We start from the raw sequence: 25,152 nt of genomic DNA, 5'->3' as shown, positions 1-25,152 counted from the left end.
ATTTTTTTTATTTAACTTAGAAATTTGATTCATCCTAAAATGTTTCCCTTCTTACTCAAGGGACGTAACCACTCGGTACACGTTTTCGAATAAATCGATTTTGGGGGTGAAATCTATTACATTTCACCACCAATTTTCTTCACATGCAAGAAACTGACATGTGCTTTTCGTCCACTGACAAATAATTTCACTTCTTAATTTTACCAGGAAACAACATTTCAGTCTTGAGTATATATCGAGGGGGAAATATGTACACAGGCGAAAGATGAAATCGTGACACCGGCAGTGTCACCCTTTGGGCATACGATTCAAGCATCCGGCCGATTACAAGTGCATGGAGCATGCCGACTACCCTTTTAGGATCTCCCAAAATCAGATCAGTATTAAAAGGAGGGAATTGGGTGCCGAGTAAATAAATCCTTTGCAGAGGTTATGTGGACTGACTCGAACAGGAAATCTAAAAAAAAGCAAGATCTTGTTATTGTTTGACCCCTTGACCTAATTTACATGATATATACAAACGGATGAAGTTATGGATAAGTTATGACATGGATAAATGATTACTGCACAGTGTATATTTGTCTGGCTTGCCAGTTACTAAGAGAGACTCGGCATTGGACAAATTGACATTTGAAACATGGGAAGCAACTTCTGTGGGAAAGTTACAAACCACAGGGAGGATTATGGTTCTTCCTACTCCGTCATTTGTCGTTACTTCCCGGATCTACTCGGGAATTCTCGACAATATCCGGAAAAGGTTTCGCAAGTTTTGGTCTTTCGTCATCATGGTCGCTCGTTGAAGGACGCACTCACATTTCGAACGATTGTCTTCGCTAATCAGGTAAATTTCTCCTTGATTAAGTCTTTTTTTCGTTAATCCGTCCACGTGAACCGGCGAAATGTTTAATTCTAGGCTTGTATAGGTCGTTTGGGTAACTCGCATAACAGACCGCATGTAGGAAAACGTGAGATAAATGAAGTGGAACGAAGCCCGTGTTTCGTATGATACGCAGCAGCAGTTATAGTTTTACTAGAAAGCACATGTGCCAAACGTCAAGTGGACAAAACGACTGCGATGAGATTATCGCTGGTCATTTGAAGGGAAAAGGGTCTGGGAATAGCTCCGTCGACCAGTCAACTCTGAGTACTCAGTAGACAGGGTCTGTCGTGGCGAGACTTCATTGATATTGGAGGGAAAGAGAACGGACTGTCTGGGTTATTCGAATCAAAGGTCAGCGATTTTCGTCTGAAGTTGAGCTGGGAGTGGTCACAGTACAACGTGTGTAGTTTACTTTAGTCTACGTCGCACGAGAGTTAGTTTGTCGGCATGGATGGTACTCTTTGTTCAATGTTTCCCCGTCAGTTCTGCTGATCTCACAAAGCATGCTTTTAGTTTTCTTGCTGAACAGCCATTTTATGATAATTATTACTTACAGTTACATCATGTATTAACTTTGGTTGAAAAGCTGAGTTAGAGTTCAAATAATCTGCTAGTTTAAACCTGAATAGTGAATATGTGTGAAATTGCGTTTCAGTGCCCAAAGTGAATAAAAAAAATTTGGACTTTTATCATAAAATTAAAAGATCATTTCTGTTTGATTAAGACATCATTTTAGGTCACGTACTGTGGATCTGTCATTGAGAGTAAGGCCAGGAGATACATGTATACGTATACATGTAATGTACTTCTTCAGATGTTTTTTGAGAAGAAAAAAAATTGCGAGATCCGAGAGAAATGAAAATACAATTACAACAAAATAGGTATGTGGTTTTAAGCCTAAACCATGCGGTTGTGCTTACCCCAGAGGCCTCGATCTTTCAGTAAATTCAAGCTTGATCATGTGTTAGATTAATTAAGTTCCCATGTGTGCACAGCACCCAAGTGACGAAGTGTTGTTCTCTGCCATAGCCTCGCTCGGTCTTCGGTCATTGACGCATACTTCATTACTTGTTTTTTATTTGAAACATTGTTCCGACCCCGTGGCAAGTCGACTCGCGTATAGTTTTGACATGTATAGGAGCTCTTCTGACTGAAAACTTTTGTTCTTTTCAGCCCTGAAAGTCCAAAAAATTGTGTACATGTACCAGCCTTTTGCTATAGTGCATGATTCTGAAAATGTACTAGGCAGAGAGCAAACTTTACTAGCCAAACCAACAATTTTTTTCAGCAACTTTACTCGCATTTGGTGAACATTTCTACTTGCCAGTTACATGTTTCTACTCGCCATAGCGAATAAAATACTTGCCACTTTCAGGGCTGGTCTTAGTCTGGGAACAACACTGGCATCCTGTTTGAGTAGTGGAAAGTTACAAATTGTCCTGAGTGTTTGATTTGTGTCTGTTTCCAGTGAGATCCGAACATCCTTCCGTCTCAGAAGAGCCATGACCACCGGACGCCGTGCAGCCCGACAGTCCAGCATGCTGGCTTTCTTGTTGCATCGTAACTTCAGCAGGACCACTTTAGGACTTCGACTGCCACAGGTACGGTGGGACCCCACTATTAGACCGTCCCCTTTTAAGACCTTGCTTAGGCCTAAAAAAAAAAATAGGTGTGGTTACGGTAATCCGACCTACCCTAATTTTAGGGGCCGATCCTTTAACTTTTTATTACATTTGTCAAAACAAACAAAAAAACAGTGCAAAAAACGCAATGAAAGCGAAAGCGCCCGTGTCGCACACTTATTTCCCTGTCAAGTAGGTTTAATTTGTACACATTAGAAAAAAAAGTTTAAAAAAAAAAGTGATTGCCTACAAGTCTACCTACCCTATTTTTTTTGGCTATGTTACCGTAACCACACCTATTTTTTGGGGGGGGGCCTTAGGGGCGGCCCGGGTAGCTCGGTGGTAGAGCACTGGACTTGTGATCGAGAGGTCGCTGGTTCGAATCCGGGCCGGGACAGACACGGGTCAACTTTATGTGCAGACCCAGAGACGGTATCCATCTCCCACCCCCGTGTCACCACAATGGCACGTTAAAGATCTTGGTCATTCTACCATAAGTGCAGATGGCTGATACCACCTAAACACGCAAACATCAAAAAGCCGTGAGGGCGTAAAACTCGAATCGTATAAACCAATTCATGTCCAATATAGGCAATTAAGACCTGACGGAAAATAAGCCCCTTAAAATTTACTTTTTTTACACCTTGATTTTTCAGATCTTCTGTTCATGGCTTCTGTAAAATTACCCCCATTTTAAGACCTGAGCTGGGGGGTCTTAAAAGGAAGGGGGGGGCCCAGTTTACTACTGAGACTGATGGGGTAGAAGTCCAACACTTGTGGTTTTCCCTCTTTGATGGGTGTCAAGTTCACACAGTGACATTCAGTCCTGTTGTTTTTGTTCACATCCATTACTATTTGCAGCACTAATCCTTTACCCCGACTGGAATCAGTGAGCTTGCTGTATGTACATTGATAGGAAGAGGAGCCCTGTGCTTCTACAATATTTCAGAGAAAATGTAGGCAAAGAGTGAATACTCATAACAATGACGCTAACACATGACGTTGTACCAGCACCACCTGTATGTACAAAAAACTCCTAGAACCATCGTCTGCAGGGTATCCTTTAAAAGGTAGAACGCCTTCAAGTGGAACTAGTCATATTTCTCATTATCCGTTATACAGTTATTGTCTGTCCATTTTATTGTGTACTCTGTAGCAGTTTGCATGGGCCATGGCATCTCACATGTGTTCTGTGAGTTATAACTTTTTCTTTCCAATTATCTGAAGAAAAAAATAGAGATGGTGTTATGTTGGCGGAAAGATGTGCACCAATTTTCAGCAGTGTAAATGTATTATTAGGTTAAGAGCTGGGCGTTCAATGCATACATACAATACATGTGCATTCTTCCTTTTCTGCTGATAACCTTAAGAGTCCTTGTTTTTTTTTTTACCTTGCTACACATTGCAGGTCTTGTTGCACAGTGCGCTTTACTAGTACACCAAGTCTAAATTCTGACTGAACTAAAAGATTTGTTTAAACGTTGACCTAGAAAAGAGTGCATTCAATGCTGCTCGACTTTGTTCAGTGCATGCTTTGCTTTATACTTGTTTTTCCCCCAAGGTTCATGGACCTGAAAGGGTTAGAGCTAGCGACTTGCCAAAACTGTGCAATCATAACACTCCCTCTGTTGTGAAAAGGGTAAAAGCTGGGATCAGCCAGAGCTGTGGTAGTTGTGTAACCTGTCTTTTCATTTGAAAATAAAACTGGCTCAGGTAGCACAGGTTGTGCTTCTCACACCTATACATATACAATGCCTTTTGTTTCACTGAGGGAGAGAGAGAGAGAGCGGGAAGTTTAACTCCATATGCTAGAAAGAATAATGTTGTATCAGTTCTTATTGCAAAGTGCAGTTTTTATATTTTTGGTCAACTCCTTTCCCTGAGTAAAGTGAAGATTTATGTATGCCAAGTTAGACATGGGAAGTTCTATTCGCTTTGACAATACAAGTTGTGGACCAGTTTTTCTACATTCACACATATTGTGGAAGGAAGAATGGAACCAGTTTAAAAAACAAACAGTGAAGGGAATACATGTAGTATGAAAGTCATGTGCTGATGAATTTCAGACGATCTAGGATTGCTTTGAGAAAGAGTTTTAGAAAGAGGTATTCCCATGAGTGGTAGCTTGCAGACCTGCACAGTTTTGACTTTCTTTCACAAACTGATTCAGTGAATGTAGAACCATTGTTCTCAGACATGCACAGTTTTGACTTTCTTTCACAAGCTGAATCAGTGAATGTAGACCATTTTTCTCAGACCTGCACAGTTTTGACTTTCTTTCACAAGCTGAATCAGTGAATGTAGACCATTTTTCTCAGACCTGCACAGTTTTGACTTTCTTTCACAAGCTGAATCAGTGAATGTAGACCATTTTTCTCAGACCTGCACAGTTTTGACTTTCTTTCACAAGCTGAATCAGTGAATGTAGACCATTTTTCTCAGACCTGCACAGTTTTGACTTTCTTTCACAAACTGATTCAGTGAATGTAGAACCATTGTTCTCAGACATGCACAGTACTGGCACAAGCACACACAACAAGTATTTGAATTGTACAGGTGTCTATGCCAGAAGCTGGAATAGCAGCAATTTGACAAGCGGTAGGGTCCTGAAAATAGATAAGAGTAAAAAAATACATTCTGAACAGAGGATTAGTAATACATGTAACTGTCCGATAGTACTTGGTGTCTAAAGCTATTTCTCAGGCGGAGGAACTTCATACTCCTCATGCTGCATGCACAAATAATCTTTTTTCCTGCTATGTATCTCATTCATGGGGTTGAAATAAAAGTTAAGACACTTGTTGACACATTTTTCTTTTGTTGCAGGACATGCCACCTGGTCAGCAAGGGAGGAATTGGGTGAACACATCTTGTGCTGCCATGGCAGTGTTTGGCCTCAGCCTCTCCTTTTTCAGCGCTCGTCAACTTGTAGACGATCCAAAGCGCCGGTGTTTACTATATAAGAAATAGTTTCCTGCAACTTCATCTCCGTTACACCCAAAGGACTTTCTCAGTGTGCTGTGTAGATGTGCTTGTGAGGCTTGCCTGGCTGTGCTTTTGATGCCAATTTTGACGGAATTGTCTTTCACAAGTGCTTCACTTGTCTTAAAGATGTCAGGAGTTATGGCTGCAAATGAGTAAAGTGATTGGGCCAAAAAAAAAAAATAGGTCTGTTTACGGTAACCCGACCGACCCTAGACTTTTTTTTGGCATTTGGAAAAAAAATAAAAATAAAAATCTTGTTTTTTTGGCAAAATAACGTAAAAAAATGGTTTTTTGGGGAAAAAAAACAAAAAAAACAATCCCGACCTACCGACCCTATTTTTTGGGCCTATGTTACCGTAAACAGACCTTTTTTTTTTTTTGGCCTTGTGTGTAGTTGGTGTGATGTTCAATGATGTGTGGATAATTCAGCTGAGTGATGATGCTGGATGGGTTGACTGTGAAAGCAAGGGCTGAGAGTGTTTCAAGAAAAAAGAAAAGAAGAATCATTTGGCATAAGATGCGCAACATGTACCGGTACATTTTTTTTTCTCTGGACAGAATTAGCTCCAGGGAATTAGTGAGTGTACATGGTAAAGAAAACATTAGAATGCCCTTGCTTGTTGGCTGTGACTGGTTGCTATGTGTCTGTGGGTCTGTAGGTTGTGATCTTGACAGATCTCTTGTAATATGCAGAAGGTGATGAAAGTTTGGGATGAAGTATGTATGTGGGCATGAAATGTTCACGAGTCTGAACACACAAACTGTCTGGTGGCCTAAACTCTTGGTGGATGTACAAATGTAATCCAGTTGCACGTAAAGAAACTAACAGCTGTTTGAAGCTTTTGAGCAGTGCATGTTTTATTGGTATACATTTTATTTTATTTGTCTTTTCCTTAATATTTTAATCAAATATGCTAAGATATCTGTGATATGGCATATGTTCTGTATTGTGAACCTAATCAACTCTCGTTGATAATTTCTGCCACTACGAGAAAAAGAAATTTCCTGACCAGGTTTATTGTTGCTTCAACGCTTGTACAAGTCATCATCATTGTCATCAGTTATATGTTTGGTAGTTTGCAATAGTAACTTATTCTCGCATTAGTTACGATAACAGTTTGATCTGAGACTATTGTGTGTTTTAACTTTTTGTGTGTGAGCTATTGTAATCTATTGACTTTCGCTGTGTCATGAATCAACATTGTGACCCCTGCAACTGCAAAATACTTCTGTGTCTTAATATCCCACCTTTGTTCTTCAAGCTTTTCCCGCAGTGGGGCACTGCGGTTATGAAATTAAAGGCCCCTCCTGTTTTTGGAACCGCAGGAGCTTTCTAGTTTGCTGTTAGGTAGATTTTTGGTTCCTCTTTCCTGTCATGCTCTCTTTTTCTTCATGAATTCTTTTCTTTTTTCTGCCTTCTTGCTCATTCACCTGTATTTTTTCCAAAAATCTCTTCTCTTGCCGCTTGTCTCGCGATTCATGTATAGTTTAATCTGTTAGTGTTCTGATGTAAGTCCAGCAGTAGATAGGTTAAGCCTATTTTAACATACTGGAAACTGGTAATCTTCCAGTAGGTATTAATTTAGTTTTACTAAAGCCTGCTGGGACACAAGTAATGGGTTAGTGCATTTGTAAACAGGAATCGCTTGACAAGTGGCCCCCTTCATCCCCCCCTTCCTCGTCCTGATATGGCTCTGCGTAGTCGGCTGGACGTTAAGCAACAAATAAACAAACAAACAAACAAACAAATTCTTCAAGCTTTGCTTGTCCTAATTCAAGCTTTGCTGATCTGTTGTATTTAACATGAATTATTATGTTATGAATGCCGATTGTTGATATGAGTTTGATTTGCATTGTTGATGGCATTCAGACAAGCTGGCTTTGGTTTCTGACATGAGAATTGGTTTACAGTACGTCGCCATGTGAAAACGAAGTGAAATAAAGTATTAAACTTAACAATCACGGACTCTGTATTTATGAAGAATGATTATTCTGCAGTGTCTCTGTGGATGTGTGTGTGTGTTAATAATGTGAAGATATCATGTGCATATGAGCAACAACAAAATTTAGCTGCAGGAACAAACAAATGGAAGCCTTAGTGGTTGTAATAGCAACATTCCGGCATCTCTTATGTCCTAACACTAACTCACATGCACACTCACACACATATCATTTAGCAACAGTAGGAGAAAATGTTGATCATGACTAAAAAAATCTGTTCACTTCTCTGCTGGTGCAAATGGACAGTTAGTGGACTGTTCTGAAGTTTTTGAGCCCATGCCACATACATGAGTCTTCACTAGGCTATTGACATCATTGCCTAGATGTTATGGGTCCTGTACAACCCATGCTTTCCTCCTCCAGAGAAGCGAATATGACCAACAGGTCCCAGCTCTGCCCAAACAATTAACAGTACAATGGAACCCCCTTTTAAGACCCAGTGTTGTTCCCAGACAATAGGTCAGTTGAACCTGTGTCACGAACTGAAAACTCTGCCTGAACAATCCTCATTGCGTTCAATGCGCATGCGCTATAACATGGGGAGATTAATCAGGTCGTGAACAACCTAACCCTAACCCTAACCCATGGTTTGTTCGGTCAAAGGGTCGCATTTTTTAAGTCCAAGATGGGCGCATGCGCATTGACCGCAATGAGAAGGATTGTTCAGCAGCGGTTTCAGTTCGTGACACCTGGACTTAAAATGTCCTGGCTACAAAAAACTTACTCACTCAGACAACCTTCTGTCAGAACTATCAGACAGACGACCGGCCAGGGGTCAGAACTATCAGACAGACGACCGGCCAGGGGTCAGAACTGTCCATCAAATAAAAAAAAAAGACCGAATACTGAGAACAACACTGATCAAAGACTCCTTGCCTTAATAACTTAAGAATTCCCCCATTGTAAGATCCTATTTTTTCAAATTTTCCGTTCATTACATCTGTGAATTGACCTTGACCTTTTTAAACCAGATTTTCTCAAAATTTTGAAGGTTTTAAAAACAGGGTCGACACTAATCTTCTTTTCAGATGCGAGGCATTTGCCACAATTGCCACCTTAATTTTTACAGAGGCAGTGCACTTGAGGGGGGCAACATAACCCATGCAAGCTGGTAAAAAACAAACCATATTTCATGACTTTAATTCTGTAACACCCCGGCAACATGCAAACATGTGTAAGAAAAAAACCAATAGTTTACAAAATCCATTTACTTCATACAAGACCCTAAGTTTTTAGACTTTAAACTTAGTTACATCCCTAATTACTTGACGGTACCCTAATTAACCTAATTAACCACACACACAAAATAACAATAACAAACAAACAAATAATGGTTTTTTTAATCGTTTGTCCAGTATTTAATTTAATTCTCTATTTTTGTATGAACTCAAATGTTTAGTGTTCTTAGTATTGTCTTGTTAGCCTAAGTTCTATTTAATCAGAGTATGTTTGCGTGTGCTTATACCTAGTGATATTGTAAAGCGCATAGTGCTTTTAGTTATGCGCTATAGAAATCTCCTTAATAAATAAATAAATAAATAAAATAAGAACAACATTTTTAATAAGTACATACCATTCTGTAAATAAATGAAATTAGAGACCTTATACTTTTAAACCAATGTGGCAATTTCTGACAACAAAAACGTTTAATCTGCAAAAAACAAATATTGCATGAAGCGATTTAAAAAAAAAATAGCTATACATATTTCTTATTGATCTCTCAACAACAAATTCGTCTGCTGCAATGTTTATACATGTGATGCACCCTAATGTTTATCTACACATTAATCACAAAATCACAAGCTACATTTTACAAATTTAAATGGTTTAATTTTTATTCTTCAAATAAAGACTTATTTTCTGTCCCAGACATCCCCTTGTATTTCAAATTTTGCAAGTACTCTCAAGAAATGTTAGCAATTCTCATATGGTATACAAGTAAGGCTAAAGCTCTGTACGGATATCAAGCAAGTACCAAATACGGATGCCTGCGTATGGTTCACAATATTTGTCACTACTAAAGATGTTGCTGAAATTCCTTATTTCTTTCAGTATCCAATTAAATATCCACCTGCAGTAGTAACAGTAAATTATTGACTGTTAAAACACAAAATTAATAAGGATGCATGCGTGTATATATAACGGTTAATTTGTAATAACTATTTTAAATTCGAATTATTTCCGATGCTGCTTTTGCACTTTACCAAAGAGTTGTTTCCACTGCACACGACCTTTGCCCTCTTGACAACAACATCACTTTCATTTTCTCGATGCTTGAGAAGCAAACGTCTCCTCTATCTTGCGCTGTGTTCCTGATGTCATAAATGATGGAGGCTCTTCAGGACATCTGGTTTAATAAGCCCGTCACAGCCTACAGGCGTCTGTTTTACCTTGTAACTCCCAATGAAACAAGTTTTGAGTCTCTGGAAGAAGTTCCCGAGTATGTGAACGAGGTAAGTCGATCAGTATCACCTCGCAGACGAACAAAACAAAGGAAGTCTTTGTTTGATAACACACACACACACACACACACACACACACACACACACACACACACACACACACACACACACACTTGAATTTAGTTATTTTAATACCCATATCTGTCCTATCGATCTTGCTTCATACTTGACTTGTATTTAACTGAAGAGGGGGACAAAATACTGAATGAAAAATAATTAAACACTAGTGTGATATTCTGTTTATGTGAGTATGATTAATCAAGATTGATTGTGGACTGAGCTAGAGCACTGTTAAATAGTGAAGCAGTATTGGCATTAACCGGTAATTATACCGGTATTTTACAGGCTGAAACGAGAAATTACCGGAACAAAATTGGCTGCCGATTTGACCTACTGGTTGTGTTTTAGAAGTACCGTTTATTTTTGTTGCTGGTAGAACAATAAAACCAGTACTCTGAGTTGAACTCTTAACTTTGAACTCTTAACTGGTTCCAATGACCAGCCTACCGTTTTTTTCTGGACTGATTTGTATCCAGTTGGCCGCTGTCAGCGTGAGTTCATCCCCACGTTCGGCTAGAGATTTATTTCTCAGAGTCAACTTTGTGTTCAGACTCTCCTCGGTGTCCGAACACCCCCGTGTGTACACGCAAGCACAAGACCAAGTGCACACGAAAAAGATCCTGTAATCCATATCAGAGTTTGGTGGGTTATAGAAACCCGAAAATACCCAGCATGCTTCCCCCGAAAGCGGCGTGTATGGCTGCCTAAATGGCGGGGTAAAAACGGTCATACACGTAAAATTCCACTCGTGCAAAAAACACGAGTGTACATGGGAGTTTCAGCCCACGAACGCAGAAGAAGAAGAATATATAGAGACGGGAATTGCGGAGTGTGTACGCTGCCATTCGAGACATGTCATGGGGTACTTTTAGAAAAGCAAACTTGAAAGGAATTGTTAAAAACGGCGGAAAAGCAGTAGATATCCTCTGAGCCATCGCGAAGACCCTGGCAGTCTAGTCTCCTTTCTGTGTTGTCTTATTTACTTAGTCACTGTCTTTTAACTGCATCAAATGCTGTTGATAGCGTCATTGTCAAGTGCTAAAGTTCAGCTGGACAAGTCTAGGTCACTCAAGGCTAGCCAAGAATCTTTACTTCTCTACTGTGTGTGTTGTGCGTACGCGTGCGTAAATCTATATATGTGTGTGTGTTGTTATAATAAAACACATGTTTTAAGAAGAAGAAAATTATCATTTATCAAGGACGGTTCCAGGAAATTTCTGTAAAGGTTTAAAAAAAATAAAAAAAAACCCACCCAGGTACAGCTAGTACTGTACATAAACAGACATACCACTATACCAGTTGTAAAAAGAAACAAGGTCAGCTGTACTGTCAGAGTGCATGTGAACTAGGTGCATGGGTATGTTCATGTGCACTTGACTATCTGACATGCAAGTTAGTGGACAGAGGTTTGCCTGGGTCAGGTGTACTTTGTATCGGTTTTGTAAATAGTCTGGTAGGGTTGCTGTAATCTATAGATAAGAGGCCCTGATAATGATTAACAGATTGAACTTAATACAGTCGACCTGCATCAGCTGCATTTAATATAATACAGTGGTACCTGTAATCAAAGGACAGCCTTGGGACCAGCCACAAGTGTCCCTACATTGCAGGTGGCCTTTCATGACAGGTATACTTTGGTAGAGATAATATAAAAAGGGACAAGAGAATGTGTCCTTAAAGGGAGGTGTCCTCTCATGGTAGGGTCCACACATTGCAGGTACTGCATATATATTATATATCCCTTTTGTTGGATAGGGAGAAACCTTGAACAAAGATGCATGCATTGACCGCCCTCCCCGTTCCCACAGACACACACCCAACCACCTCCCCCATTTTCCGATGTACATACATGTACTTATAGCTATGTTTGTGTTTGTTGATTGTCTGTGCATGTTTTTTTGCTTTTTTTGTTGCTATTTTCTGTTTGTTTTTCTTTCTTTCTTTCTTTTGTTTTTATGTTAGATTTCTTTTTAGAAGCTGTCCCATTCATTCTGAGGGATAATTGGTAAACGTTTTTGCTGCTCCATAAAGTTGTTTCGGATAGATTTTTTCCAGAGAATTACTCATACTTTCAAGTTTGGCATTATTTTTGGACAGAAAAAGTATAGGCATAAGTTACATCTGAAGTGGAAGACAGAACTGTTCAAAATAAACAGTGCTTGATGGTACATGTAGTAACTTAAATAAGTCTTTTTTTCTTTTTGTGAGAAAAAGAAAGTAAAATTCAAATTATACATGTATATAAACTGGCAATTTTGAATCAGACGTACTTGGTTTTATTGAAAGTTGTGTACCAAAGATAGAAAAGACATGTGTTAAGATATGGGTAAATAATGGCAATAATTACAGTTCAATTATTGGATACATTTTCATTTTTGTTGTTTTGTCTTTTGCAGGCAGCTCCCTACTTTTTGATCAGCGTTGTCCTGGAGAACCTGATTATGTTGGCAAAGGGCAAGTCACTGATGAGATGCAACGATGCCTGGAACAGCATGGCACATGGTGTCATCTCCACGCTTCATGGGTAAGGCCAAAAAAAAATTCTGTTTCTGGTCACCCGACCGACCCTAAATTTCGGCGCCGACCCTAAACTTTTTTTTTCCAAACTCAAAAATTTTTATTTATTTTTTGACAGGGTGAGAAAATGAACAACAAAAACGTGTGAAAACGAAAGTCCGCTGACGATTTGTAAATGTGTTGAGTGTCTTGTCTCTATGTATAGTGAATCCAGTCTCTTTGCGCGATTTTTAAAGTTAGTTTTATTGGTCTACATTTGGGGTAAAAAAATTTTTTTTAAAAAAATCCCTACCTACCGACCCTATTTTTTTTTAGCCATGTTACCAGAAACAGACAATTTTTTTGGGGGGGCCTAATGCATTTTACAGTGGAACCCTATTCTGGGAACCCAAACCCCCACCCACACACCCAATTTATACTGTTCAAAAAAAGAAACGCATAGTTGCTACTTGCCAAATTTGTTTTATTTTTCGAAAAAATTAACAGAAAATCCAATATTTAGATTATTTGTTTAAAATTTGGTATGGACACAGTTGAATGCACACACAGTTCATTTGCATCTTCAAATCAATCAGTCAATCAATACGATTGGGTGCCGAGGCTGTCAAGTCAGTAGGGGGTGTGACTGCCTTGAGCAGCAACAAGTGCCCGGCACCTTCTGGGCATGGACTGGATCAGATGCCGGATATCTTGCTGTGGGATGGTGTCCCACTCCTCCTGAAGTGCCTGCAATAGATCGCGGTGATTTGCCGGCGCTTCTTCTCGCCTGCGCACACGTCTGTCCAATTCATCCCAGAGGTGTTCTATCGGGTTCATGTCTGGCGACATGGATGGCCAGGGAAGCACCTGGACATGGTGGTCGGTGAGGAACTGGGTGGTGAGTCGTGCTGTGTGCGGGCGAGCGTTGTCCTGCTGGAATATGGCATCCTGGTCAGCCAGAAGAGGAAGGGCGTGTGGGCGCAGAATTTCCTCCACGTATCGCTGGGCAGTTATGCGCCCTTGGACGTGCACCAGGGTGCTCCTTCCAGCGGTATTGATCGCCCCCCACACCATGACGCCTCCACCACCATGAACGGGTGCCTCATCCACACAGTTGGGCGCGTAACGTTCGTTTACTCTCCGGTAGACCCTCCTCCGACCATCATGTCGTTGGAGCAGGAAGTAGGACTCGTTGCTGAACCACACGTGTCTCCAGTGATTCCGGACGGTCCAGCGAAGGTGCTGGTTGCCCCCACTGCACTCGGTTCTGGCGATGGCGGCGGGTGAGGACAGCTCCTCTGTGAGGTCTGCGAGCTCTCAAACCAGCTTCATGCAGGCGGTTCCGCACGGTCTGGTCCGATAATCGGGGTGGCCCGGGGAGAGCCTGGACAGAAGATGAGGCCGACAGGAAACGATTCCGGAGGTGGCGGAGCCGTATGAAGCGGTCGTGAGCAGCAGTTGTCGCCCTTGGTCTTCCCGCTCGTGGCAAGTCAGCAACGGAGCCAGTGGCTTGAAACCTGACCCACAGTCTACTGATGGTGCTCTGGGACACGTGGAAGTGCCTGGCGATTGCACTTTGACTTTGGCCTGCTTGTAAACGACCCAATGCAATTTGGCGGTCTTCTCTGCTCAATCGGGCCATCTTTCGTCGCTGAATTGTCGTCTGATTTCTTTGTGGCGAACAATCCGCTTTTATGGGTTTTGGAAGACATGGTGAGAGCTCAATATTCCCCGAGTTTCACGAGATTACACTGAAGCATGACGAGTGGTCATGCCAAATGAGCAATTTTGACATTGTAGCCACTGATAACGCATGCGTCACGTGCAGAGCTCACTTGTGGCAATGGACGAAAGGTCGACGACCAGATAAACATTTTCTGCAGTTTGGTGGATATCCTTGTAGCCATATAACTAAATTAACCAAATATTACAAGCTATGCGTTTCTTTTTTTGAACAGTATAAGATGTGCCTCTTTTTATGACCTTAATGCTTTTCCAGATTTGCTGTTCATAGTTATATGTCTGTACATTTACATCCGTTATGAGACAGACCCCCATTTTTTTAAGGACCTGATTGTCTCAGCTTGTTAAATTTGTCTTAAAAGGGAGGTTCAACTGTATTAAGCAGATCTATGCATGTGAAACTGCTTTGTTCAAACACAAAATTAAAAGAAGGAGTGCCCCACATTTTTACATTTAGTCAAGTTTTGACTAAATTTTTTAACGTAGAGGGAGAATCGAGACGAGGGTCGTGGTGTGTGTGTCTGTCTGTCTGTGCGTGTGTGTGTGTAGAGCGATTCAGACCAAACTACTGGACCGATCTTTATGAAATTTGACATGAGAGTTCCTGGGTATGATATTCCCGGACGTTTTTTTCTTTTTTTCGATAAATGTCTGATGACGTCATATCCGGCTTTTTGTAAAAGTTGAGGCGGCACTGTCACACCCTCATTTTTCAATCAAATTGATTGAAATTTTGGCCAAGCAATCTTCGATGAAGGCCGGACTTCGGTATTGCATTTCAGCTTGGTGGCTTAAAAATTAATTAATGACTTTGGTCATTTAAAATCTGAAAATTGTAAAAAAAATATTTTTTTTATAAAACGATCCAAATTTACATTCATCTTATTCTTCATCATTTTCTTATTCCAAAAACATATAAATATGTTATATTTGGATTAAAAACAAGCTCTGAAAATAAAAAAATTAAAAATTATGATCAAAATTAAATTTTCGAAATCAATTTAAAAACACTTTCATATTATTCCTTGTCGGTTCCTGATTCCAAAAACATATAGATATGATATGTTTGGATTAAAAACACGCTCAGAAAGTTAAAACGAAGAGAGGTACAGTAAAGCGTGCTATGAAGCACAGCGCAACCGCTACCGCGCCAAACAGGCTCGTCACTTTCACTGCCTTTTGCACTAGCGGCGGACTACGTTCAATTTCATTCTGTGAGTTCCACAGCTTGACTAAATGTAGTAATTTCACCTTACACGACTTGTTGTCTTTTCGATGGTCAAGGTTGGCTTTGTAAGTTAAACTGTAACAATTCAATGCTAGAAACAGAAGGGAGCATAACTCAAAAGCTCTGATGAATGGGCACACATTTCTTTATCCTACCCTACATATATATATACTAAAGGCTGTCGCGATATAACCTTGAACAGTTGAAAACGGCGTTAAACACCAAATAAAGAAAGAAAGATATACTAGAGGAATCGCGAGACAGAGACAGACAGCGTGGCGGTTCAGCACAATCACCTTTGAAGGCGAAGTCCTCTCAAACGGGATTGAGAATTTTTAGAGCTTATTTCTAAGCCCTATATTATCTGTTATGGCTTCTCAAATGCCTGAACATACAGACAGACAAAAGCCGCCAGACCCCATCACAAACAGAACTCTTCAATCCACAGGTGTTGCCTCCACACACACACACACAGACACAGACACAGAAGCCGTATATATCTATCTATATACCATGACCAGCTCCCTTCTTTGTCTCTGTTACTTCAGTATGGGTATATATGTTGTATTTTTATAGCTCAATAAATACATCATGGACTCCAAAAAATATATGATAGTGCAGATTCCGATTTGGGCAAAGAACTACTTTCCTCCCGACCTTTGACCTCGCGCCGAACAATGTGACACATTTGTATGAAGTTCCAAAATCGTATCGCACGGCTTAGAAAACCATATCAGTTGCACGCAAAAATGAATCTCGGAACTGATCTGATGTATGGGATGCAATAAACAAACGTTTCTTTCATTATGAAAGCAATGCAGGTCGAAACAAACGAACATTCAGCTTACAAGATACACAGATGCTAGCGAACGATCGAACCTCTGTTTGCTATCCGTGTGTCGACAAGCATCGCTACCATAGGAATAATCCAAAAAAAGAATATGCAACACAACAGAAATAAAATGCGTTCCCTCGCCTCAATACTGTTTCTCCGTGTCCCTGTCTACTGCAGACAAGCATCGCTACCATAGGAATAATCCAAAAAAAGAATATGCAACACAACAGAAAGAAAATGTGTTCCCTCGCCTCAATACTGTTTCTCCGTGTCCCTGTCTACTGCAGACCGGTTTACAAGAACAAAAACCAAAACAAAAGAGTAGTCTCCCTTGCACCCGGACAGCACACAGATAAAAACTAGAGTTTAAGCTGGCACAACCTTAATCCAATCAGAAATATGCTTAAAGGTAGATTGTAATACACTCTTAATTGCTTTGCTGCTAAAGAGTTTTATCCGCAGTTTTATTAACCCGTGCATAACACTAGTTTGAACAGTCGAACACTACTGATCACAATGCCAATGGTTGCAAACCAAAACAAAAAACGAGTACCTTCCCTTGCATCGTACCAGACGACTTTTTTTTACCGAGAAGCGTCCTTTGGCTGTTTCACGTATTTGCGAGCAAGTCTACTCTTTTGCCTGGCTCTGCAGTAAGTCCACATTGGCGATGAAGGTATCTAAGAACTTAACATGTGTGTATTTTTCCGTAATCCAGTCATATTCTTTCATAATGCAATCAATCGGCGGTGACAGACTTGGGTCCTGTTTTCCTCACACCCATACCAGTTTAGGTTCATGCAAACACACTCGCAAAACAGTTTATCACGTAGATACATTTCAAATAGGGAGCAAATGGTTAAATCTAAACCTACATATGTGTTCCCTAAAATTTGCTTCTCTGTCAATAAGCCTAATTGTATAATAATACGTTCGAAAAAAACAACGTGGAATCCATTCTGAATCGAGTAAGCCAAATGGGGGCCAAACCGGTTTCCCCGTTCCGCCGACCTGAAACGCAAAACAAAAGAATTGTGCGCTTCAACTAAATGGATTTCTTTTCGACTTCATTACTTTCTTGCAACTTATGAACCTTTACTTAAAGCTTTTAAACGGTCTGAAAGTAGTGTTACCGCGTACTTATCGATGCACTCATTCGTTTTATTTTTTCAGCGACGGTCACTTAGTTTAAGGTTGCAAAAGGGCCAAGTCTCGCTGGCAACACTGTTTCACACTCCACAGATCGCAACAGTGCCGCTAGTAGTCTACACTTTGTGTTTGATGGTAGAATGGGATATACAGATTACAACACTCGTGGTTTTTTATATGGCTTGTATTTCAGTCAAGACCCAGCGGGAATATCAATCGAGAGCCACTCGCCAGAGGCTCCTGTCTCCCGATGATATTCATCCGCTGGGTCTTGACTGAAATACAAGCCATATAAAAAACCACTCGTGTTGTAACCTATACATATATATATATAGATAGATGACAGTGGATTTTTCGATAAATAGATTCGACCTTTGCACTTTTACAGTGAGGACAACTTACGGGTACATGCAAGGAAAGCCCACAACTTCTAAGGCGAACAACTCTGCAGAGTCTGCTATGAAGGGCGACGGTAGTCTCCCTGTCACACTCGACCCCCTTTGAATGAACTTTGTCCCCAAAGTTCCGAACCATGGACCCGCCAAGCTTAGGTCCCTCCCAGGTGGAATGGGAACAGCACGAAAATGTTTCAGTGGCCTGAACATTTCATGTCGAGTCCCATCGCTGTCGACGACGCCAAATGTAACCGAGTGCCGAAACACCACAATCACCTTTGAAGGCGAAGTCCACTCAAACGGGAGTGAGAATAACTGTTATGGCTTCTCGAAGGAAGGCCTGAACATACAGACACACCAAAGCCGCCAGACCACATCACAAACAGAACTCTACAATCCACAGGTGTTGCCCACACACACACACGAACACACACACACACAAAGAGAAGCCGTGTATATATATGTATATCTATATCTATAATATATAGAGATAGATGACAGTGTATTTTTTGCGTGGCTATAAATTGATTCGACCTTTTCACTTTTACAGTAAGGACAACTTACGGGTGCAATGAAAGCGTTCTGGACAGTGCAGTGACATTCTAAAAATAGTAACGTAGTAACGGGAATATGGATTGACGCCACACGAAGGAAGGGAGATAAACGCTGAAAACACTGGAGAAGATAAGGAAGAGTTACTGGGAATGAATCCAGAGAAAAACCAAAATCGGTTCAGCGCTGCGCGCTGAGAGCACGTGTTGAAATATCTCATCGAGCAGGTTGTGTCCGGGGTCTACCTGAATATGCCCACCAAATTTGAAACAGATCCATCGAGAACCTTGGGCGTATACTAGAATGAATACCCGCTTCGCCGGGTACCCGGCTTCGCCGGAAAGAAGTAGAGCCGAATGATACCTGGCTTTGCCGGGAAGAAGTAGAGCCGAATACCGGGAAGAAGTAGAGGAATACCCGGTTTTGCCGGGATGAAAGCGTTGTGGACAGTGACCTTCTAAAAATAGTAACGGGAATATCCGGCTTTGCCGGGATGAAAGCGTTGTGGACAGTGACCTTCTAAAAATAGTAACGGGACTATGGATTGACGCCACACGAAGGAAGGGAGATAAACGCAAAACACTGGAGAAGATAAGGAAGAGTTACTGGGAATGGATCTGGGAAGATGAATAGTAAAACCGAAATCGGTTCAGCGCTGCACGCTGGGAGCCCGTGTTGAAAATTCTCATCGACCAGGTTGTGTCCGGGGTCTACCTGAATATATGCCCACCAAATTTGAAGCAGATCCATCGAGAACTTTGGCCGTGCATCGCAAACACACACACACACACACACACACACACACACACCCACACACACAGACACAAGTCGTATGTGAATGCCCCTGCTAAGGAGCCTTCTGTGTATTTAGATTCTTTTTGTTTTGCTTGTGTTTTTTAGTCATGCTTTTAGCTTGACTCGCATGCGACTTTCCGTGGTGGTGGCTTCCCCTTTTTGTTCTTTCACTTTTATTATCTTATTTCACTTTTGTCCCTATTTGTTCCCATTTTGTAGCCACCTCTGTAGGTTCGCGTGCGGGTCTAGCTTGCTCTTTATCCTCTAGTTTTTCTTTATTAAGTATGAGCGCCCTGGTACGAACTTTGTTTTGTTTTAATGACGTTAAATATTGTAACGAACTAATTTATAAACAAGGTAGTGTGGCCGGCGTTTTTCTGATATTAATTTCATGTGCCTGTATGGCTCACGCTGGACAGCCTATGGAGTTTTCCCCGGAGAGCACGGGACGCATGTTTTGCAACAGTAATATTGTAGTAACGCGCAGTATTTTTAGTTCACCTCTGTGGTGGATAGCCTGTATTCGTCGTCACTTACTGGGAAGCCGTTCACGGAACAAGATGTTTTAGGATAGATAGATTTTTTTTGCTCTGTTCCGGGGCCCAGTGTTTTCTGCCAGCCTCCAGTTTTGTTTTTAAGTTATTTTGTAGTTCAGGTTCAGTTGCTCGCCTTGAGTCTGTTTTAGATTATTGATGCTGTCAAAGGCGAGTATCCATTTCTGACTATGTTTCTTTATTTACCGAATTCGTGTAATTTTAGTTTTGAATCTTTGTCTTCTGTCCGTTTCTGTGTCTTCTGTCCGTTTCTGTGTCTTCTGTCCGTTTCTTTGTCTTCTGTCCGTTTCTGTGTCTTCTTTCCGTCTCTGTGTCTTCTGTCCGTTTCTTTGTCTTCTTTCCGTTTCTGTGTCCTACGTTTATTCTATGTAGGGTTTTTCTAACATATTTTTGTCTTGGTGATTTTTTATTGATTTGCCGCCATCTTGTTTCGGCCGCCATTTTGTCGTCCATCTTTGATGTTTATGTTTTTAGGACACCTTTGATGTTTAGTTTGATGTTTCGAATTCTAAGTTTAGTTTTTTCTTTCTATCAGTTTCCACCGCTCCGCGCTTCTCGCTCCGCGCTTCTCGCTCACCGCTCCGCGCTTCTCGCTCCGCGCTTCTCGCCCCGCGCTTCTCGCTCACCGCTCCGCGCTTCTCGCTCACCGCTCCGCGCTTCTCGCTCCATGCTCCACGCTTCACACTCTACTGTTCTGCACTCTCACTCAAACTAGTCCTTTCTACTTCACATTTTAGCTTTAATTCACTTTCTAAACTTAGATTAGTTTTTCCGCCACGCTCCGATATAGGTTACTTAGCCTCTCCATAGATTTATGTTTAGCCTTTTATATATTGATATTATGAGCTGATTCCGAATTACTATGACATCGACAAGTATGACCATATTCACAATAAACTTTAATTAATTTTCCAATTCTAGTGTTCGTTTTGTTTTGTGAGCGCGTCGGTTCTTTATAGCACCAAAATTACATCCTCCAGAATTTATATAAGCCATCACAGAATCTTACAGCTACTCAAGGGCAAGCACAGTGGAAACTTTGATATTTTTTGGAACATTTTGGATTGTTTTCGAGAAAGAACTTTATGAACTTTTGTTGGCCTGTGATTAGGGCCACTGACTTTTGAACTTCTTATCCTTACGAATCTTGTGAAGAGATCATGAACCTTTTGTCTTAAAGGAACTGTGTTTCGCATCTAGCGAACAATATTTTAATTTATTTGTCGGGCCCAGAGCAGAGCAACTTAGGCATTATTTTAGGTTTGTTGACCATAGCATTGCACACTTCGTACTTCGTATTTTCTTCCCCTCTAGTGAGTGACCCGAGGTGTGCCGTTTTGAATTTTGTTTCTCTATATTTCGCAAGTCTTTGTTAACCTCTACGTTTTCACTTGACTTAAAGTATGGATGAGAAATTACCTTCTCATGAGAGTGCCGAGCTATCCCCTTACACTTTGAAGTTAGAAAGGGATGAACATTTTGCTTCGGACACTGATAGTCGTAAGAATGAAGGCGACCATGATGGCGCTCAGGGCGAGCCTCTAGTTGAACCCTCTCAGACCCAAGACACTTTGAATTCAGATAACTTTCCCTCTCAAGCTGAACATTCTCCTACACAGGAAGGTTTAGGAACTGAGCCCTCCCAACAGGCTGCAAGTGCAGAGCATCTCGCTCAACGAAGTAGAGAAGAAAGAGGCCCCGCCATTGTTAGGGCTAGACTTAATGCTGAGGTGAGGGAACTGTCAGACAAGTACTGGGCCCTAAGCCGAGCTCATAAGAATACGATCAGCGAGTTGTGCACAGCCTTTAGGGAAACACCAGACCTAAGGAGAGTCCTTAAAGCTCAAAAAATAACCCTCTGTGAGCGCCTAAACGAGCTGAATGTAGCGAACTCGAGGCTTTGTCAAGTGGCTGAAAGTGATGTAGCTATAGAAGAGGATCTGAGCGATATGCACATGCAAACGGAGACGCTCAAAGAACAATATCACAGACTCTTTCCCAAGTTAGACCCGTACGCCTCCAGCTCGGACTTGACTTCCACAGTCGCTTCTGGAGGTGCTAGAGAGGTTTCTCTAGATGCTTCTTTGGCGGTTAGCGCAGCGAGATTTAGGTCCCAGCAAATGGTCGCAGATGAAAGGGCTAGACAAGAAGAGACTCTTTTGCTTTTAGAGGAGAAGGCTTCTAGGTCTAAAGCTTTGGCAGCAGAGAAGAAGGCAGAGTTGGAAAGAGAGTTGGAGAGGTCTATAGCTTTGGCTGCTGAGAAGAAGGCAGAGATGGAAAGAGAGTTGGAAAGAGAGTGTGCTCGTTTAGAGAGAGAAGCTCAAGATGAAAGGTTAGCTTTGAAGAAAAAAGAAAAGGAAGTTAAGGCTGCACTAGAGAGGGTGGAGAGAGAAGGCAAGATGCAAGAAGAGCATGACGTTTTTAAGATCATTAAAACTGACATAGAAGACCAGCAAAGGGCTAGAGAAAGATTCATGCCCCAACTACCTCGTGACAGCCCCATTGATAGGTACCTAGGTACTCACAACCCCCTGCATGTAGGTACACACTCAGAGAGCATAGGAGATGTGGCGGTAGGGTATGATAGGCACACACAGCACACACAAGATACATATAAGCCTGCGACAGCCGACACCTACGCCCGCCCGCGTCACCAGCCGGCAGCCAACACCCTCGTCTCTGGGCAACATCAGCCTGCGGCAGCCAAGCCTGGACTCCCGCCACTTCAGCAGCCCACGGAGGTCAGGGCTTATGCCCCTTCGCATCTCCAGTCGGCCGCCGAGGATATCCGCGACACTCTTCGAGGCATCTCCAGGACCCTTGCCCAACCTGTCTCCGCTTTTCACCCACTTCCAGCAGCAGTCACAGCCACGGCTCCTACCACTACGACGATGACTACAGCCACCACGATGACGACAAGAGTCGGAGGCCAATTCGCGACCTCCTTTCGGCCTCAGTTTGTCAAAGCTGAGATTCCAAGCCACGAAGATCGTCCTCGCCAGATCTACGCGCCTTCCCGTTTCCCTCACAAATCCCTCAATCCATCAGCGAGACCTTTTCCCGGGCCTTTCCCTGGTCCTTTTCCTGCCATGACCTCCCGAGAGTCTCCGACCTATGTGCCAAGCTTTGCATATGGGCCTTCTGTCATGCATCCTCCCATGCAAACGCAGCAATATGACCACGCTGCAAGCTTTGCTCCTGACACTGACTACACACAGCATGGTTTTCAAGAGACTCCGGTCACGAGCCCTTCAGACGTCTACTACGGGCAAGATGCATACCTTCCTCAGATGCAAGGCCAGCCAGCGCTCTCCGAGGGTTCTGCCCTAGCTCGTACTCTAGCTGAGGCTCTCCTGATCAACAGGTTACCGACGCAGGAGCCCACTACGTTTTCAGGAGATCCTTTGACGTACCCTCTCTGGAGGTCCTCATTCACTCTTTTGATTGAGCGGCAGGGCGTTTCTGCAGAGGAAAAGCTCCTCTACTTGGAGAAGTACTTGGACGGTCCGGCGAAGGATGCGGTCAAGGGACTCTTTCTGATCAGGGATGCCCAGGCCTATCAGCAGGCCCTTCAGACGTTGGAGGAAAGGTTCGGCAGTTCTTTCGTCGTTGCCAGAGCCTTCCGAGAGAAACTAGATGCATGGCCGGTTATCAAACCCAAAGATGGACAAGCTCTCCGCGCCTTCTCGGACTTTCTTGGACAATGCCTTGTGGCTAGCCGAGTGATAGGCCAGCTACAGAATCTGGAAGACCAAGCCTATCACAAGACACTCATGAGCAAGCTTCCAGATTGGTTGGTGAGAAACTGGGTGCGGAAAGTAAACAAGACCAAGAACGAGAAGAAACGCTACCCTACCTTTGAGGAGTTGTCAGCTTTCATCAAGACAGAGGCAGACATCCTTTGCGAGCCCCTTTTCTCCTCCAGCAAATCTGCCGCCTCTTCCACCTCACAGACCGCCAGTTCAGCAGTCCCCAAGAAAACATCGTACAGTACGGATTGTTCTACTACATCTGCATGTCAAGAGTGTGACAGATGTCAGCACCACGCTAAAACTGTCCTGAGTACGAACTGCGACGAAGTCTGTCCCTTTTGTACCGTTCGTTTTCCGACCAGCTCTTCTTCTCATCCTCTACTCAGATGCCAGAGGTTCGATGAGATTCCCGTTGAGGACAGGAAACACTTCTTGTACGAAGCGTCCTTGTGCTTTTCCTGTGCCAGAAAGACTGACCATAGAAGTGTAGACTGCACTACTAGGGCGATATGTGACAAGTGCCAAGGCCCACATCTCACTATGCTGCATGGAGCGCCTAGCTACAGGAAGAAGATTCCCAATCAGCAACGGAATGCACGGGGACCGCCAGATTCTTCAAGGTTTGTCTGTATCAGTCAAGATGCCCGTGTTTCTGCCTCTGGATCAGCATTCGCGACGACCAACAAGTCAGACAGACCAGTCAGAGCTACCATGATTGTTCCGGTCAGAGTTTCGACGAAAGAGAATCCCACGGTAGAGCATACGACATACGCGCTGCTTGACACCATGTCTTGCATCTCCTTCGTTACTGAATCTTTGAGTGACAAGCTGAACACTCATTCTGAGCCAGCGTCATTGAGGCTGAACACTATGACTTCTCAGAACACTCATATCGAATGTCAGAGAGTGACCGGATTGTGTGTCAAGGCCCTCAACTCCAATGTTTCCCACAACCTGAAAACGCTCTACACGACGGACCATCTCACCAATGACACTGAGAACATACCAACATCAGAGACCGCTCGTAACATCAAGCATTTGAGTCATATTGCCAGCGAGATTCCCCCGTTGCTCGAAGGCTGCACTCCCGGGTTGTTGATTGGCTACGATCATGCAGAGCTATTCATGCCAGAGAGAGTCATCAAGGGAGACCCATACGCCGTTCTCACACCGTTGGGTTGGACGATACTGGGACAAGTGTCGCCAAAACAGTCTGTCCATGACGTGATGCACGTGTCTCTAACAGAACAGCATTGTCTCAGCGAGTACGAAGGTGAATCAGTCGCTTCCGTATACCGCACGACACTCGCCGAACCCAGCATCTCCGACCCCCTCCATGCCATGGAAAGGATTTTGAGAAGACCACTACGAAGAAGACCACTACGAAGAAGACCAGTACGAAGAAGACCACAACGAAGAAGACAACGACGAAGAAGACCACGACGAAGAAGACCAGTACAAAGAAGACTAGTACAAAGAAGACCACAACGAAGACGACCACGACGAAGAAGAAAGTGGCTTCTTCCCAAACGAAACGTTGCTGTCGGAGATGTCGTCGTGCTACGTGACGAAGCCGTATGCAGAGCAGATTGGCCTCTTGGACTCGTGACGGAGGTTCGCCCCAGCGACGATGGACTCGTGCG

The 25,152-nt window shown here is 42.5% G+C and overlaps 1 protein-coding gene and 1 long non-coding RNA gene across 2 annotated transcripts in view; both read left to right on the top strand.

The window, feature by feature from the left end:
- Positions 1-707: 707 nt before the first annotated feature.
- LOC138957687 (uncharacterized) lies at positions 708-6,024 on the top strand. The gene is made up of 3 exons (XR_011453136.1): positions 708-841; positions 2,349-2,481; positions 5,329-6,024. It is a non-coding gene; the product is annotated as an uncharacterized lncRNA (long non-coding RNA).
- A 3,695-nt stretch (positions 6,025-9,719) lies between these two features.
- The window catches only part of LOC138957685 (alkylglycerol monooxygenase-like), a 39,580-nt gene continuing 24,147 nt past the window's right edge, over positions 9,720-25,152 (top strand). The window contains exons 1-2 of the mRNA XM_070328747.1: positions 9,720-9,941; positions 12,407-12,534. Of these exons, the coding sequence (XP_070184848.1) occupies positions 9,813-9,941; positions 12,407-12,534 (257 nt within the window). The 5' untranslated portion in view covers positions 9,720-9,812. The remainder of the gene's footprint in view (positions 9,942-12,406; positions 12,535-25,152) is intronic.

The sequence above is a fragment of the Littorina saxatilis genome, unplaced genomic scaffold, assembly GCF_037325665.1.
Source record: "Littorina saxatilis isolate snail1 unplaced genomic scaffold, US_GU_Lsax_2.0 scaffold_423, whole genome shotgun sequence".
In the NCBI taxonomy this organism is placed as follows: Eukaryota; Metazoa; Mollusca; class Gastropoda; order Littorinimorpha; family Littorinidae; genus Littorina; species Littorina saxatilis.
This window is presented reverse-complemented; position numbering and strand designations above follow the sequence as displayed.